Source organism: Bos indicus, chromosome 18, assembly GCF_029378745.1.
Source record: "Bos indicus isolate NIAB-ARS_2022 breed Sahiwal x Tharparkar chromosome 18, NIAB-ARS_B.indTharparkar_mat_pri_1.0, whole genome shotgun sequence".
Classification (NCBI taxonomy): Eukaryota; Metazoa; Chordata; class Mammalia; order Artiodactyla; family Bovidae; genus Bos; species Bos indicus.
The window spans coordinates 11,436,925-11,454,151 of record NC_091777.1 but is presented as its reverse complement, the minus strand read 5'-3'; the positions used below and the strand labels follow the sequence as shown (position 1 = coordinate 11,454,151).

The following is a 17,227-nucleotide window of genomic DNA, read 5'->3' as shown; positions in this document are numbered from 1 at the left end:
CTTGTGATTCATTCACTGCTACACCCCCTGCCCTTCCTGATAGGATTATAACTGAAAAAACTCTCAGTGTTTTCATTTGACTTGGAAAACCTGGACCTGGTGTTTGGTATCGGTCTAGGGTGGTTGAACTCTCAAGCTCTAGAGCTGTGCTGGGCCATTTCTATTTTAATTAGTTAGAATTACATGAAATTTAAAATGCACTTTCTCAGTTGCCTTACCTCCATGTCGCATCCTGACTGGTCACCTGTAGCTAGTGCATAGCACAGATTATAGAACAATGCCACTTCTCAGAACATTCCAGAGATGCTGCCCTAGAGGACCTCTCATTAACTGTATGACTTTGAGTAAGTTGCTTGTCTCTCTGGGCCTCAGTTTCCTCATCTTCAAAATGGGAGTTCATCTACTCAATAGCAAATACTTTTTGAGTGCCAGCCATATGCCAGGTACTCTTTTAGGTGCTGCGGATATAGCGCTAAACACAGATAAATAAAATGGTGGGACTTCCCTGGTGGTCCAGTGACCAAGACTCCACGCTCCCAATGCAGGAGGCCTGGGTTCGATCCCTGGTCAGGGAACTAGGTCCTACAGGCCACACCTAAGTGTGTGTATGCCCCAACTAAAGATCCCATGTGCCACAACTAAGACCTAGCGAGGCCAAATAAATAAATAAATATGAAAAAATATACAAGTAGGTAAAATTGTGACTCTCATAGAGCTGCCATAGGGGTGGGGCCAGAGTCCCTTATCTCTGAGAGTTATCTTGAGGATTAAATAAAATAGAACAGGCAAAGCATTTAACAGGGCACATTCCAAGTTCTTGAGAACCGTTCATTCTGTTATGACTACTAATCTGCCCAGCCCCTTCTCCCACAGCCCTGCCACCTGATGGTAAACAGAGAGCATGCATACCTCTACATCTGGTGGTAGAGTACGCATGGCAGATATTGCTAATTGATCACAGCACTTTCCCACTGAGCCCTGAGGTACTGATGGGATTCTAGGAACAGCACGGAGCAGCACTCTCAGATACATCCTTTTCAACATCTCTTCCAAGCTCCCCCGTGAGCTGCAGGCCCCCTTAGTTTCTGTCTATAGAGTTCAAGCTCAGACTTCAGGCCCAAGCCTGACTCTTCTTAGGGAAAAGAGCAAGTGCCTGGTTGATACCTTGTCAGCCAAGCAGCTGGTCCTGCTTTGACCTCCTGCCAGCAACTGGCTCCTTGCTCCACTGCTTCTTGGAGTGGGGTCTGGCCGTGTTCTCACCAGGGCTCCTGCAGTCTTGAATATCGTTTGTCTCCTTTATTCAAGAAAAGTGGATTGTCCCTAGGTGGACAAACAGTCCTGGCCAGAAAAGTTTGAGTGAAATGTCAGGATGGGCCTGACATCCAAAGTGGGAGAGAGACACAGGAACTTGCAGCTGTAATATAGTGATATAAGGGGCGGGTGGAGGCTGGCCCCCAGCCGTCGGGACCCGGGGGAGGAGGAACACTAGGTCCCCAGGGAAGGGTCTGCTCCATGGGAGGGGGTGTCATCCTTCTCCATCTCTGAGCTGCCTGTCCCTGCTCTTGTTCTCCCCCACTGCAGGGACTGACCTGGGCAGCCCACCCTGACTCAGCAGGGCTGTCGTCTCTCTGGGTCGACCATCATTTTGGTTCTGGTGGTTGCATTCATTCAGTCATTCATTCAGTATGCCACGTAGTTACAGCATGTGGTGTGAAGATACCAGACTTCAGCCCTCGCTTCTACCACTTGCCAGCTGTGTGACTTTGGGCAAATTGCTCAGCCTCTCTGTACCTTGCTTTCCTCCTCTGAGGAATGAGGTTTACAGTGAGGCAGTAGAGTCTGTCTACCTGCCTCCCCTTCCATGGAGAGGGCTTAGCATGATGACCTGTGTGTGATACTGGCTCACTGATATTTTCATTCACACATACATCTCCAGATCCCCAGAGATTTTTTTTTTTTTTTTGCTCTTTTTTTGCTCTGTTGGCATGGTTAATTCCAGGAATGAACATTTTTTTTTTCAAATGCTAAACTTCCCTGACACCCCTGAGATAAAGCTTTTCTGTGCATGACTTAAAACTGTGGGGCAGTGACACCTGAGCTGTGTTTGAAAGGGTAAGTGGGAGATTCTAGGCAGATGAGAGTGGTGAAGGGGGTCTCAGGCAGAGGAAACTGCATGTGCAAAGACCCGGAGGAGTGAAGCAGTGGACAGTTGAGGAGGAACTCTGGTTGGCTGGACATGGGGTGCTTGCAGGGGTCCATGCAGGGGAAGCTGGACTCAATGAGAACAGAAACCCTTTGGCAGTGAGCTGGGTGCCTGGCTAGTGTGGTTGAAGTAGCTTTACCTGTGTATATATGTATGTATTATTTTATTGAAGTATAGTTGACTTATAATGTTGTATTAACTTCTGCTGTACAGCACAGCAGTTCAGTTATATGTGTATATACATTCTTTTCCATTATGGTTTATCACAGAATATTGAATACAGTTCCCTGTGTCTACTCTAGGACCTTGCCCCTACCCTCTCCCTCTGACCCCCTTGGTGGGCTGGTACCAATACAGCCCTGGCTGGAATGTCCTTCCCCTGCCCCTTCCTTCTGAATCAGTCTCAGAGAATTCTTAACACCATAAAGGAAAAAAGAATTATATCAGTGATGCCAATTGGCAAGCAGGGTGGGCTCTGGTTGTTACCCATCTGCTTGTGCTCAGATTCATTCTTCACCTTCTCTGTGTCCTAGAAGTCCGACCTTGATGGAAGGCATCACCTGGGCTCTCTCCCCTGTGACTTCCTATTGGGTTGAACCAGTGGGAGGCACCAGATGGAGACAGGAGGGCAAGAGGAGAAAGGTGGGGAACTCCCTGTAGTCCCTAGATTCTCTTCAGGGACTTCCCTGCTGGTACAGTGGCTAGGACTCTGCACTCCCAATGCAGGTGTCCCGGGTTAGATCCCTGGTTAGGGAACTAGATCCCACACGTGCAACTAATGGATCCTACATACAGTATGAAGCCACAACTCCTGAGCCCCTGTGCTTAAACTACTGAAGCCCACACACCCTAGAGTCTGTGCTCCACAAGAAGAGAAGCTATCGAAATGAGAAGCCCATGCACTGCAACTAGGGAGTAGCCCCCTGCTCACCGCAACTAAAACCCACATGCAGCAATGAAGACCTTGTGCAACCAAAACTAAAATTAATTAATTTAAAAAAAGGGACCCTGCATACTGCAATGAAGATTGCAGATCCTGAGTGTCCCTACTAAGACCCAGTGCAGCCAAATAAATAAATGTATTCTCATGCTCAGTCATGCCCGACTCTGCGACTTCGTGGACTGTAGCCCACCAGGCTTCTCTGTCCATGGGATTTTTCAAGCAAGAGTACTGGAGTGGGTTGCCATTTCCTCCTCCAGGGCATATTCCCCACTCAGGACTGAACCTGCAACTCCTGTGTCTCCTGCATTGCAGGCAGATTCTTTACAGCTGAGCCACCTGGGAAGCCCTAATAAATACATACATAGATATATACATACACACTTATTTCAAAAAATAAATTCTCTTCAGAATCCATCTAATGTGCCTTCTGTTTGCTGTCAGCACTCTGACTCCAAACACTGGGAAAATTTGCCTTTCAATCTATTTATCTGTCAGTTTTCCAAAATGGCTTATAGAATAGTCTGCTTTCTCCCTCATACTGTCAACATGGAGAACCTGAACTTCTGGTTTAAGGGGAAGAGAAATCTGAACCGTCTGTCTTACATGGTAGGAAGTACATGAGGATGTACAACCAAAAGACCTGGCACTTGTACTTAAATGTGTGTGGCAATGTCAGCTGGCTGAGCCTCAGTCTCCCCACCAATAAAATGGGCATAATAGAGTGACCCTGCCAATCAGCCTGTAGCCAGCAATATGTCTACTATTGTGAGATCACAGAAGGAATATTTAATGAATGAAAGAGCACATGATGGATGACCAAGTAATATGAGCTAATGCACACACAAAAAGGCACTTTGAGTTTCAAAGCTTTTAATTTTTTCAAAGCTTTAATTGAGTTTCAAAGTTTTAATTTTTATAGTTATTTTTTTAAGACACTCTCTTAACTAGCTTTCATTAAACTGACTCACTAGGTTACTGAACTTGTCCTATTTCTTCTGTGAAACACACGTGCATACTGAACTCTCCACCTACATACTTCTTCCTCACCTTTGTCCTCTACCCTTAGGCAGAGTGTGTGTGTTTGCTCCCAAACTTGTGTATGGCAGTTGTGTTTATTATCATCAATAATTGATTCCATTAAGTGTTACAGAAATCATGGAAACATGAGGGTAAAAAGAAAGAATATTGTCTCTATGAAAACTGAAATGAAACTTGGGAAAACTTGAAGCCCCTGATTAAGGAAATTGACATCAAATGAACTGTAGAAACCAGGGAAGAGAAGGTGGAAGGGACTGTGAACTCCAGGTAAAGGGTTCATTCTGCATATCGACGGTTTTCAAAGATTCTTTAGGTTCTGTAACCACCATAAAGAATGGGAAATGGGAAATCACAATAGAAGGTTATAGAAGGTCCATGCAAGAAGAAAGATACAGGGCTATAAACAAGAATGAAATAATGCCATTTGCAGCAACGTGGATGGACCTAGAGATTATCATACTAAGTGAAGTAATCGGAGTAAGACAAATACCATGTAATAGCACTGATCTGCAATCTGAAAAATAAAACAAGTGAACTTATTACAAAACATAAACTCAGGCATAGCAAATTTATAATTACCAAAGGGGAAGAGGGAGGAGGGATAAAGTAGGGATTTAGGATTACAGATATGCACTACTATATGAAACAGGCAAACAAGAACCTACTATCTGGTACAGGTAACTATATTCAATATCTTATAATAATCTACAATGGAAAAGAATCTGCAAAAGAGTAGATATAAATATAACTGAAGTACTTTGCTATACATCTGAAACTAACACAATATTGTAAATCGACTATACTTCAATTAAAAAAAATACACTAGTGTATTTCAGCCAGCCTGTGCTCAAAGAAGAACATATACATATACTTGTTGCTGCTGCTGCTGCTAAGTCGCATCAGTCGTGTCCAACTCTGTGCGACCCCATAGACCGCAGCCCACCAGGCTCCCCCGTCGCTGGGATTCTCCAGGCAAGAACACTGGAGTGGGTTGCCATTTCCTTCTCCATTGCATGAAAGTGAAAAGTGAAAGTGAAGTTGCTCAGTGGTGTCTGACTCTTCGGGACCCTATAGACTGCAGCCTACCAGGCTCCTCTGCCCAAGGGATTTTCCAGGCAAGAGTACTGGAGTGGGTTGCCATTGTCTTCTTCAGCAGGCTGCTGTTATGGGGTGCTAAAAGCCAAAAAGATGCTTATTTTAACAAATACCGCAGAAAATTGTGGCTTTTTATTTGCATATTGTTCACATTAATTTATTCCTCTCTATAGACCTCCTCTGGATAATAGTTTCCCTTAGCCAACATAAAATAAACACTTAAGGAAAATTTTTATTTGACCCTGAAAGTATATTTTAAATGTCCTAGGGAAAATTATTGTTTAAAGAAATTAAATGATAGCTTTTTGTTTGTTTGTTTGTTTGTAGTGGAACCAAGAACCAAAATTTTCACATATTATGTTTGCTTAAAGTCAGGCGGATCTACATACATCTTACTGTCTGTGAGAAACTTACAGCCTGTGAATGACTAAACACACCACACCAAGGGGAAATAAAACAGGTTTTCACAATGCAAGTTTAAAAGTTTAACTGATAATACCGGATCCCCTGGGTTACTGAAATTTCTTTGTCATGTCAAAAGTAGAAGCTAGTTCAAAATAGCAACGGTCACTAGACCAAGAATTAACTCTCACAAATCCTTTGCTGTGATGGGGAGCTCACTACCTCCCAGGAAAGCCAAATTCAGTTCCATCAGAAAAGAGTTTTCTTCTTCTCCTTTTTTTTTTATCAATATATTTTGAAAATTGAAGTGCAGCTGATTTACAATGTTGTGTTAATTTCTATGAAAGAGAAAGATCTTCTTTATATTGACTCCAACTCTGTCTTCCTGTAACCGGGTTAGATCTGCGCAGGAGGGTCGTATAAGACTACCTTCAGGACTTCCCTGCTGGTTCAGCGGTCAAGAATCCACTTGCCAATGCAAGGGTTGTGGGTTTGATCCCTGATCTGGGAAGATCCCACATGCCACAGAGCAATTAAGTCCAAGTGCCACAATTACTGAGCCTGACCTCTGGAGCCTGTGAGCCACAACAAAAGTCACCACAGTGAGAAGCCCATGCACCGCAATTAGACAAAAAGAGTAACCCCTGCTCACTGCAACTAGACAAAGCCTGTGTGCAGCAACAAAAACCCAATGCAGCCAAGTCTTTCTTTTTTTTTTTTTTAAAAGAACACTATTATCTGCTGTAAGAGGGACTTCCTCCCAAGTGAAGGGGCAGTTCCCCTATCCTCCACAAAGCCACTCTCCTGCAGGATAAACCACATCTGTGGCTTCGCATCCCTCCCAGTGTCTGCTGGGGTCCTCCTTTAAGCACAATCCCCACATCAGAACACAATTCTCAAGGCGTGGTCTGACCAGCTCGACCATGTCTTCTTCCCTGGTTCTGGACATTAGAACGCCTCCTTCTAAGTACCCTCCGCCTCCTCCTAACTACCCTCCTTGACCCTGAAGGGCTAGGAGGATGGTGGTGGAGTGGGAGAAGGGGTCCCCTTTGCAGGATGCTGGGTCTGATAGTGGAAGACCCTGGTGAGAGAGTGGAAGGCAGGAGGGAAGAAACGGCAGGGGTATTTCTACCCGTCTCTGGAGCAAATCTCCAGTAGCCATACCTTCTCTGAGCTGCAGCATCCCTTAGGTGATTTCAGCTCTACTCTAGTGTCCCCTGACCCTGTCTCTCTGACCCAGGGCTGCTCGCCCATCTCTGGGCTGTGGCTGATTTCTTGGGGTGCACCAACCTGCTGGACTTCTCTGCTCGCCGCTGTAGTCAATATCCTTCATTCAATTCTTCCTGCTTATATACTTCCCCACTCGCTGAATGAGCTCTGTATATAGTTTCTGTTTCCTGGTGGAGTTTTGTGTGCCACGTCTAGTAAGGCAATTTAAAGTTTCATACTGATTGGAAAGGGGAGGGGGAGGGTGGCTGGCACTTAAAATATCAGCTGCTTTTTGGGACTTGCCTGGTGGCCCAGTGGTTTAGACTCTTTACTCCCAATGTAGGGGGCGTGGGTTTGATCCCTTGTCAGGGAAGTAAGATTCTCATGCTGCATGGGTGCGACTAAAAAAAAATTTTTTTTAAGTAGTTGCTTTTATTGCCTTTGATATGATTTTCCACATGTGGTCCTCACTTCATGGAAGAGGAGACTGAGGCTCAGGAAGGGAATGGCAGAGCCAGGGTTTGGGAGAGAAATTTTCTGAACCTTCAGCCATTAGACCACACTGCTCCACTCAGAGGCTTGCACCCACCCTGCTCTTACTCACTGGTAGATAAAATCCTAGATCATGTTGCCCTTCCAGTGTCTTCTTGCTGGATTTCTGGAGTCCAGGCGGAGTTCTCTCTGGGTGACTCACAGTTCCTGAGAAAGACCATTTGGGAGGAGGTAGGTATTACGTTCCCTCTGTCAATAGCTCAGCACCTTCACTTCCCAAAAGCTCCAGGGGCCCTCTTTTCAGAGATTTGACAATGAGTGAGCTCAGCACCGATTCTATAAATACCTTTTTCCATAAATATCTATTCCATGTAAGACACCTGCTTTAGAATGACAACCACCTTGCTGAGAACAGCAAATTTCAGGGTTATGTTTTATTTCCATCTCTAATTACAGCTGAGATGGGATTTCTTCCTTCCTTTCCTTCTTTTAATGTACAGCCCCAAGGTAAATGTGGGAACTAGGACACTGACCTTCAAAATTCTGTAGGTTATTATTTGCAATCACAGAAACAAAGCTCATGCAGAAATGATGGTCTTAAAAAGTCAGCACAGTGTTTCTAGAATGGAGCACACATGGCTGAGCTACTCTGGGTCAGTTTCACTGTGTCCAGACTCTGCCTCTTCCTGGGGAGGCTCAGACCCCTGACGTCATGCCGCCTGGGTTCTAACAGTGTCTCTGCAAGGCTCTTGCTGTGTGACCTGGGGACATGGTGCCACCTCTCAGTGCTTCAGTTCCCTCCTTTATGTTGCAGCGGTTAGTGGCTCTGTCTTCTTGGGCTGACGTGAGAATTACTTGAGAAAATAGTCGTACAGCACTTAGCACGGTGGCCAGCACAGAGAACACAACCCATAGTAAGCTATTACTCACTCTGCATGAATGCCAAGTCTCTTCAGTCGTGTCCGACTCTTTGCAACCCCATGGAGGGTAGCCCACCAGGCTCCTGTGTCCGAAGGATTCTCCAGGCAAGAATACTGGAGTGGGTTGTCATGCCCTCCTCCAGGGGATCTTCCTGACCCAGGGATCGAAACTGTTTCTCTCATGTCTCCTGCATTGGCAGGCAGGTTCTTTACCACTGAGCCACCTGGGAAGCCCCCTGATTACTATCCCTAATACTGCGTAATATAGTTACTATATCATGAATAGGGTACATAGATGCTGTATTAACATTATATCAATATACTGTCTCATTGCCCCTCACTACTCACTGTCCCCTTCTTCTCCCCTGCCTAATATCACAGGGATGGGTCCTAGCTTGTCCCATTAAATATATATATATATATATTTATTTATTTTACTTGGCTGTACTGGGTCTTAGTTGACACATGTGCAATCTTTAGTTGTGGTGTGTGGGATCTAACTCCCCAACCAGGGATCAAATCCGGACCCCTTGCTTTTGGAGTGCAGAGTCTTAGCCACTGGATCACCAGGGAAGTTCCCATCCTTTGTGTATTTTTATTACTTTAAAAAAATTTAAATTAATTTTATTTGTTTATTTTTGGCTGTGCTAGGTCTTTGTTGCCTCGTGAGTTTTTCTCTAATTGTGGCTCACTGCGGTGGCGTCTCTCGTTGAGAGCACAGGCTCTAGGGCACAAGGGCTCAATAGTCTCAGCTCCTGGGTTCCGGAGCACAGGCTCAAGAGTTGTGGCCCACAGGCTTAGTTTCTCTGTGGTATGTGGGAATCTTCTGGGATCAGGGATTGAACCTGTGTCTCTTATACTGGCAGGCAGATTCTCTACCACTGAGCCACCAGGGAAGTCCCCTTTCAATATTTTTAAATTTGGTTACCTGTCTTTTATTTTTTATTAAACATGCCTGAATTCTACTAACTCTGGGCTTTCCCATCATGGAGTCATTGCTTTCTCTCCACTGTCCAGGCCTATTTGAACTGAGTTTCCATTTGGGCTTCCCTGGTGGCTCAGATGGTAAAGAATCCCTTTGTAATGCAGAAAACGCATACAGGAGACCCGAGTTCCATACCTGGGTCAGGAATATCCCCCGGAGAAGGGAATGGCTACCCACTCCAGTATTCCTGCCTGGAGAATCCCATGGACAGAGGAGCCTGGTGGGCTAGAGTCTGTGGGGTCACAAAGAATCAGATACGACTGAGCGACTAACACTCAAGTGTTAACAAGCAAGAAGACTACCCACACCAAAGTGGCTTGTCTCCCTCCAAGACTAATTCCCATGAGGGCAGGGAGCGTGTTTGTCTAGCTCTTACATGTAACATTGTTACTGCCCAAGTTTAAGAATCTAGAGATGAGATTTCACAAAAAGATTCAGATTTTTTGCTTTCCTTAGACAACTGGAAGGCTTGGCCTCATTATGCTAAGATTCCTGCATAGCAACTGGGACAGATCTGAGGACCAGCAGCCCCCTTTAAAAGGGCAGTTCTGAAGATGAAACTGACACCCAGAGGAGAATGACCTTCAGGAAAAGATGTTCTTAGACTGTGTACTTGGCTCATTCACATTACGTGCCTGCCCCCTACAGGCAAGTGTGTGTGTGATCCCTTTAGACACACAATAGGCCCAGGGCCAGAATAAATGAATGGATGGGTGGATAAATGAATGAATAAATGAATGAATTTATACCTGCTGTCAATTTTTTTTTTTTTGGTCCCACCATGTGGCAAGTGGGATTTTATTTCCCTGACCAGGGATCAAATCCAAGCCTGTGCATTGGAAGTGCAGATCCACTGGATCGCCAGCGAAGCCCCTCCCCCAATTCCTGACATAGTAGCTAGCACATTGTTGTTGTTCAGCCGTTAAGTTGTGTCCAGCTCTTTGTGACCCCATAGACTGGACTGCCAAGCTTCCCTGTCCTTCACTATCTCCCAGTCCATTAAGTCAGTGATGTCATCCAACCATCTCATCTTGTCACCCTCTTCTCTGGCTGCTCTCAATCTTTCCCAGCACCCGGGTCTTTTCCAATGAGTCGGCTCTTCGAATCAACTGGCCAAAGTATTGGAGCTTCAGCTTCAGCATCGGTCCTTCCAATGAATGTTCAAAGTTGATTTCCTTTAGGATTGACTGGTTTGATCTCCTTGCTGTCCAAGGGACTCTCAAGAGTCTTTTCCAGCACCAGAGTTCGAAAGCATCAATTCTTCAGCACTCAGCCTTCATTATGGTCCAACTCTCACATTTTTACATGACTACTGGAAATACCATAGCTTTGATTATACGGACCTTTGTGATGGTTTGGCAAAATGATGTCTCTGCTTTTTATTACACAGTCTAGGTTTGTCATAGCACATAATATATGTCAAATATTTTGATCTGATTTTTTTCTAAAGAAACGCGAGTTTGATTAGATTGATTTTTATATTGTGTGGATCTCAGATTTAAACAAATATTCACACAGCGAATTTATTACTGGGGTGCAGTTTATTGTTCTGCCTTAGCTGGGCATGTTGTCTTCACAATGCTCAAAATCAGATTTTGTTTCAAAACCCACCTTACACCTTCAGTCCAGTAGAGGGCGACAGCAACTACAAATAGGAGAAACACAGTTAAAGGTGGAAGCATCCAGATAAAGTCGAGGCACCCAGGCAGGGTCCCTGAACTCTGGAATCAAATTCAGGCTAGAAACCACTTTGTTGTTGTTGTTTAACATTCTTAATAGATAGTGCATTCATATGTTCAAAAACAGAACAGGATAGATAGAAGTAAAATGGTATATGGTAAAATCTCTCTCCTTCTCCTCTTCCCTTTGTACCTGGCTTCCTTCCTCATCTCCATCTCAGGCACAACTCTTTTATTTTTCTCTTGTGTGTTCTTCCAGAGGTGTTTATGCACATATGGACGAACACAAATATCTCTGTACTCCCTCCCCCGACTTTAAAAAGCTAGCTGCACAAGAAGGTGTTTTGATCATACTGTTCTGTACTTTGCCTTGTTCCATCACGATGTAGACGGTAGATCTATCAGTAACAGTGCATAGAGAGAAGCCCCCTACTCTGTTTTTCCAGCTTCAGATTTCTCCACGGCACACCTGTATCATTACCCCTTCATCCAGCCCCCCATCAATGAGGGGCTTCTGCTACTAGCAGTAAAGCTCAATGATTCAGTTCAGTTCAGTTGCTCAGTCATGTCTGACTCTGCGACCCCATGGACTGCAGCACTCCAGGCTTCCTTGTCCATCACCAACTCCCTGGAGCTTGCTCAAACTCATCCATCGACTCAGTGGTTACTGGAATGATGATTACTCAGTGATTACTTGACTGTGTCTATAGCAGCGACCATCAGCCCCAGTTGCCCATGAAAATGATGAAAGGGGATTTTAAAAATCCCAGCCCTTAAGTCATACTTCAGATGAACTACATCAGAATCTCTGAGTGTGGGACCAAGGCACACAGGCCGCCCTATGTCCTGTTGATGTTTCTAGGGGAAACTGGCCAAGAGCACAGAGATTTGCAACGTTGCTAGATATTGACAAGTGGCTTCCATGCCTGGTTGTGCTAACTTGCACTCCCACCAGCTTGTATGAGATGGCCTGAGTCTTCATGGCTTCACCAACAAAGCATGCTTGTCAAATTTTGCTTTTTTGCTAAACTGTTAGTTTTTTTTTTTTTTAAGTTATCTCAGTTTTGCTTCAATTTGCATTTCTCTTACTAGGGCTTGAGACTGAGCATCTTCTCATTGTTTAAGAGCCTTCTGACCTGTCTGGTCATATCCTGTGCTCACTTTTCTTTTCTCTCCCTTCTCTCTGGCTGTGCGACAGGGCTTGCAAGATCTTAGTTCCCCAAACCCAACCCTCCTCACCTCCCCAGGAGTGGAAGCATGGAGTCCTAAGCGCTGGACTGCCAGGGAATTCCCTCTTTTTCCTAGGTTGGTTTCTCTATATGTCAGCGAGGTACCTTCTTCCTGATTTGAGTTGCAAATACTTTCTACTGCTCTGCTGCCTTGTTTTGTTTTCTTTTTTTTCCCCTCGAAGAAGACTTTTTACATATCTGAATGTAACTATCTTTCGTTATGGCTTTTGGATTTTGAGTCACGGTTAGTTTGGTTTCCCATTCCAATCTTATAAAGGAAGCTTCCCATGTGTTCTTATGACACTTTTGTGGTTTCCTTTATTTACAGGCAAATCTTTGATCCTTTTGGAATTTACCTTGATCTGCGGTGTGAGGTATGGCTCCATCTTTGGCTTGCTTTCTAATAACTAATTATCCCATTATCTTCATCAGGGAGTAAGGTAGGAGCTGCTTTGAGCTGCATCCAACTGGAATTTCTTTGTTTTTGCCTTTTAATTTATAGCAATACCAGCTCCTACTTTCCCCACTCACCTTCCCCCATGTGCCTGTTCAATGCTCGATTGATTTTTGTTTGTTTACCATTAAGAATTAATTTTATTATTAATTGAACATTGTCCCTGACCTTTGGGGTTTCTATTTACGATTTATTTTAGTTGATAACCAACAACAATGATCTTTTGTTGAATGTCTAACATATTTGTTGACAAGTTTCATTAAACATGAACCATAAAGCAAACCTATGATGTCAGTTGTAGTTGTTGTTTAGTCGCTAAGTTATGTTCGAATCTAAAGTGGTCGGTACTATTACTATTCCATTGGAGGAAGGTAATCAGAGAGTTTCTGAGGCTTGTCCAAAGGCCTACAGTTAAAAAGAGGCAACACTGGATGCGAATCAAGAGCCGGGTCTTGGGGGGTCCAGCCTTTTTACTTGCCTGAACCCTGTAACTGGTCTTTGTGGAATGATTGCAGGAGGGAATGAATGACTGAGTCAGTGAGGGAAGGAAGAAGACAGAATGAGTCAGCTCCTGCCCTCAGTGGAACCCAAAGGGGGAGATAAGATGTGAATGCAAATAACCAGAGCGTAAAGTAAACAGCGACCCCACCAGTGTTTTGGAAGCAGTCCACTTTCTATCCCCTCCTATCTAACAATCTTACTTCTTTCCAATTTCTCCCTACCTAGAAACCACGGAGCCCAACACTGGGCCAGGGCAGTTTGATGCAGTAAGTCACCCATGTGGAGCTTCCCTGTGGAGCTCTGCAGCCCAGGAGCCCTGGTGGGGAGGAGGGAGGTAGAGGAAGGGATAGGGAGGAGGGGGGGGTGCAAAGTGAGAGAGAGAGGAGGCGAGAGGACAAGAGCTTGAAGACAAGGAATAGGGAGGAGGTAAACGGAGTTGTTGTTTGGGGGGATAAGGAGGACTAGGGGAGGCTGGGGTAGGAGATGAGGGAAGGGAGGGGAGGTGGGAATAGGGAGGAAGGAGGGAGAAGGGGTTAGGGAAGTGGGAAGAGCAAGGGGAGGAGGTGAGGCGAGGAGCGGGCAGTGAATGAGGAGGGAGACTCAAGGAGGGAGGAGGGAGAGGGAGTAGAGAGAGGGAAAGGAGAAACAGGGCTTGGGGAGGAGGAAATGGGGGAGGAGTTAGGGGAGTGGAAGAACAAGAAAGGGTTGGGGGAGGGAGAAAAGAAGAGGAGGAGGGAGGAGAAGAGCGGGGAGGGAGAAGAAGAGGGGAGGAGGGAGAAAAAGCCCCTCTCTCCAGCCCCCTTCTCAGGGTTGCGCAACCCACTCGGGCTGGGATTGGTCGCTGGCGGGTAAAGACGCCACGCCCCGACACGCTCTGTGACCAATAGCGATAGGGGGTGGGGCGTAATGCGTCCTCGGAGGCCAATGGGCGAAGGGGGGCGGGGCTGCGTGGCCTGGGTCTAGCTCGCTTTCCTAGCGCACTCGGAGCCACCGCCGCTCTCGGAGCTCGGAGCTCTCCTTCTCTCGCTGCTGTCGCCAGCCGCCCGCCCGCCCGCTTGCCCGCCCGCCTTCCGCGCGTCCCCGCCCCGCTCCGCTCCGCTCCCTGCAGCCCGCCCCAAGCGCGCTCATCTGTCGCTGCGAGCACAGTATCCCCACTGCGGCCCCGCGGCGATGGCCACCAAGATCGACAAAGAGGCTTGCCGAACGGCGTACAACCTGGTGCGCGACGACAGCTCGGCCGTCATCTGGTGAGGAACTTTGCATTGCTCTTCGAGCCCCGCTGCCTGAGCTCACAAGGGGCCTGGTGCGCTGAGCCGTCTTCCAGACGGGACGGATTAAGGGTCATCCCCGTGCGGTCTCCCCACAGTCTTAACCCGGGACAGCGTGGAAAGCCAGCGCTGGCTTTTCGCTAGCCAGAGCATCTTTTAGATTGTTCTGTGGAAGCTCGGCACCGTTCAGGCACCAACGCTGATGTGTATGTGTATGTGTGTGTTTTTCTCTTCTCCCAATCCAAAGGGTGACTTTTAAATATGACGGCTCCACCATCGTCCCCGGCGAGCAGGGAGCGGAATATCAGGACTTCATCCAACAGTGCACAGGTAGGGAGACGCGCCTTCTGGGGGGACTCCCGGTCTTTTGGAACAAGGTCAATGCTAGGGAGGAGTCTGAGGCCACTCTGGGCGCCCCCAGCGCTGGAGGAACCAGATTGGAGCGTTCGAAAGCCTCCACAAGCCTTCTCTCCTCTGGGCATCCAGAACAACCAGAGGTGACCGGCAGCCTCCTCCCTCTCACAGTAACCTTTTCAGGCGGGACAGCTCCTTTGCCCCCATGGTCACTAGCTTTCCACCGTTAACTCATGGAGTTCCAAACTCCAGGGTCCAGCCCTCCCGGGTTTCCCCTTTCATTAGTCAGAGAGCCAAAATAAAAACAATCCTGGTGCTTATTGAAGGAGAAAGAAATGGTTAGCGACAGCCCTCTCCTTTCTGCTGCAATCATTGTCCATGTGCTGGTGATGTGTTTTTGTTCATAGAATATAGAGCAGAATATGAAAGCGTACATACCATATGATCCCATTTATGTGAAATTTTAGAAAAGGCAAAGCTAATCTGTAGCGTGAAAAGTCAGAAAAGTGGTCGGGCTAGCCACTGACTGGGGGGAGGCATATGGAAGGTGGGGTGGGGTCTCAAGGGGTTGGGAATATTCTGTATTTTGATTTGGGAGGCAGTTACACAGTTGTGTACATATAAGAAATCTTTCAAGCAAAATCTTTAGGATTTGTAAACTTTGTGCCTTTCCCTGGGTTGTCTTGAACCAGTAAGTGGAAAAAACACATGTATGTACAACCACAACCTCCAATCCTTGCCCCCCAACACACACCACTGAAGCAAAAGGCCCAGCATCACTGGTAATAAGGCCCTTTAAAGCTAAGCTTGGAGGATGGGCTCTTTTTCTGGGCTCTGGGCTCTAGCTTGGAAATAGATATTTTCAGACAAAGGCAGTACGGCCTGAAAGTTAGGGTGGGGACCTAGAGTCAGCAAGGTAGGTTTGAATCCCCTTGTGGCCACTTTCTAGCTGTGTGGTTTGGGGCAAGTTACTTAATCTCTTGGGGCCTTGGTTTCCTCCCCTGTAATCTTAGAGGGCTGTCGAAAAGATAGGTGAGTCAGTGCCTGTACAGATGACATGGTCATTTGTGAAATAAATAAAAAATACAACACTATGCTCAAGATCATGCAACAGCCCCTTTCCTTTATTCAAATGACTATTTTGAATTTATTCTAATTCAAAGAATATCTATAAAGTGTCTGCTGTGGGCTGGGTGGTACTGAGATTTACCATCCCCCCCACACAAAAAAAATCTCCCAACTAAAACATCTCCCAGAGCTACCTCTAGACCTTCACTCACTGCTTTTGGACAGGATTGTTTAAAATGTTGTTGTTTAGTTAAGTCGTGTCCAACTCTTTTGTGACCCCATGGACTGTAGCCTGCCTGTAGGCTCCTCTGTCTGTGCAATTTCCTAGGCAAGAATACTAGAGTGGGTTGTCATTTCCTTCTCCAGGGGATCTTCCCGACCCAGGGATGGAACCCAAGTCTCCTGCATTGGCAGGCGGATTCTGTACCACTGAGCCATCTGAGGAACCCTTTGTTTAAAAGCAGATGTGTAAAATACTATCACAACTCACATCTATTGAGGTGCATGGGGCCAGGATTGAAAGCCAGGCCCCTGACTCAGGAACCCTGTCTCTCAGCCACCTCTGTCCTTTCACCACCATGATGCCTGCTTTCACAAGTGGAGTAAGTGCAGCCTCCTGGGGTTTGGTGTATAACTGGGAGGCTCAGCAGTATTTTTTGCCCTGCCGGCTCTGAGCTTTTCTCACAAGCCAGCTTCCTTCCTCTCTGGACAGTAAAGTAGCAGTTTCCTCCTGCTAGCCATCCATCATCCCCACCCCCTGCCATCAGACTGGGGTCTTCTCCTCCCACCCACCCCCCAGCTTCTGAAGCTATTGTTCTGTCCATTGAGTAGGAGAAGGTGACCCCGGGAATAAAGAGCATCCTGTGAGTGGATTCTGAATTGGGGAGGCTGTGGTCAGAGAACACTTCCTCCCTCCCTGGGGCTTCCTTCCCCCAATAATAGGGATGGCAGTGGGGAGGGCCTGGTGGGAGAGCTAAAAATGCTTTCCCTGCTGCTTGTTGAGCTTATGAATGGGCCGTAGGATCTGAAGGCTCCGTCTGCTCTGGCTGGAAGTCCGCCTTCCTTCCCCAGCCGTCTGTTGGACAAATGCATAGGCAAGCTGTGGTTGCCGTGCCTGCTCTTGTTTGTCTTAGGAAAGCCTGTTCTATCATGCCACCGCGTCCTCCTAACTCAGTGACCAAGGGTTCGGAACGCTGACTAGTAGCTTTCTACACGCAAGTCACTGCACTGGGCACACCTTGTCTCCGTTTCTGAGCTTGCTTCCCTTCCGTACGTAGGTGGGGAAACGGAGTCCCAGAGAGGTTAAGTGACTTGCCTGCAAGTCACAGCAAGGTCGTGGCAGGCCCGGGGCCTTGAACCCGGGCAGAGTGGCTTTGAGGCCTGTGCT

The 17,227-nt window shown here is 46.6% G+C and overlaps 1 protein-coding gene across 1 annotated transcript in view; it reads left to right on the top strand.

Annotated features, from left to right (window-relative positions):
- The first annotated feature begins 14,126 nt into the window (after positions 1–14,126).
- The window catches only part of COTL1 (coactosin like F-actin binding protein 1), a 44,376-nt gene continuing 41,275 nt past the window's right edge, over positions 14,127–17,227 (top strand). Inside the window, exons 1-2 of the mRNA XM_070770396.1 lie at positions 14,127–14,397; positions 14,666–14,748. Of these exons, the coding sequence (XP_070626497.1) occupies positions 14,321–14,397; positions 14,666–14,748 (160 nt within the window). The 5' untranslated portion in view covers positions 14,127–14,320. The remainder of the gene's footprint in view (positions 14,398–14,665; positions 14,749–17,227) is intronic.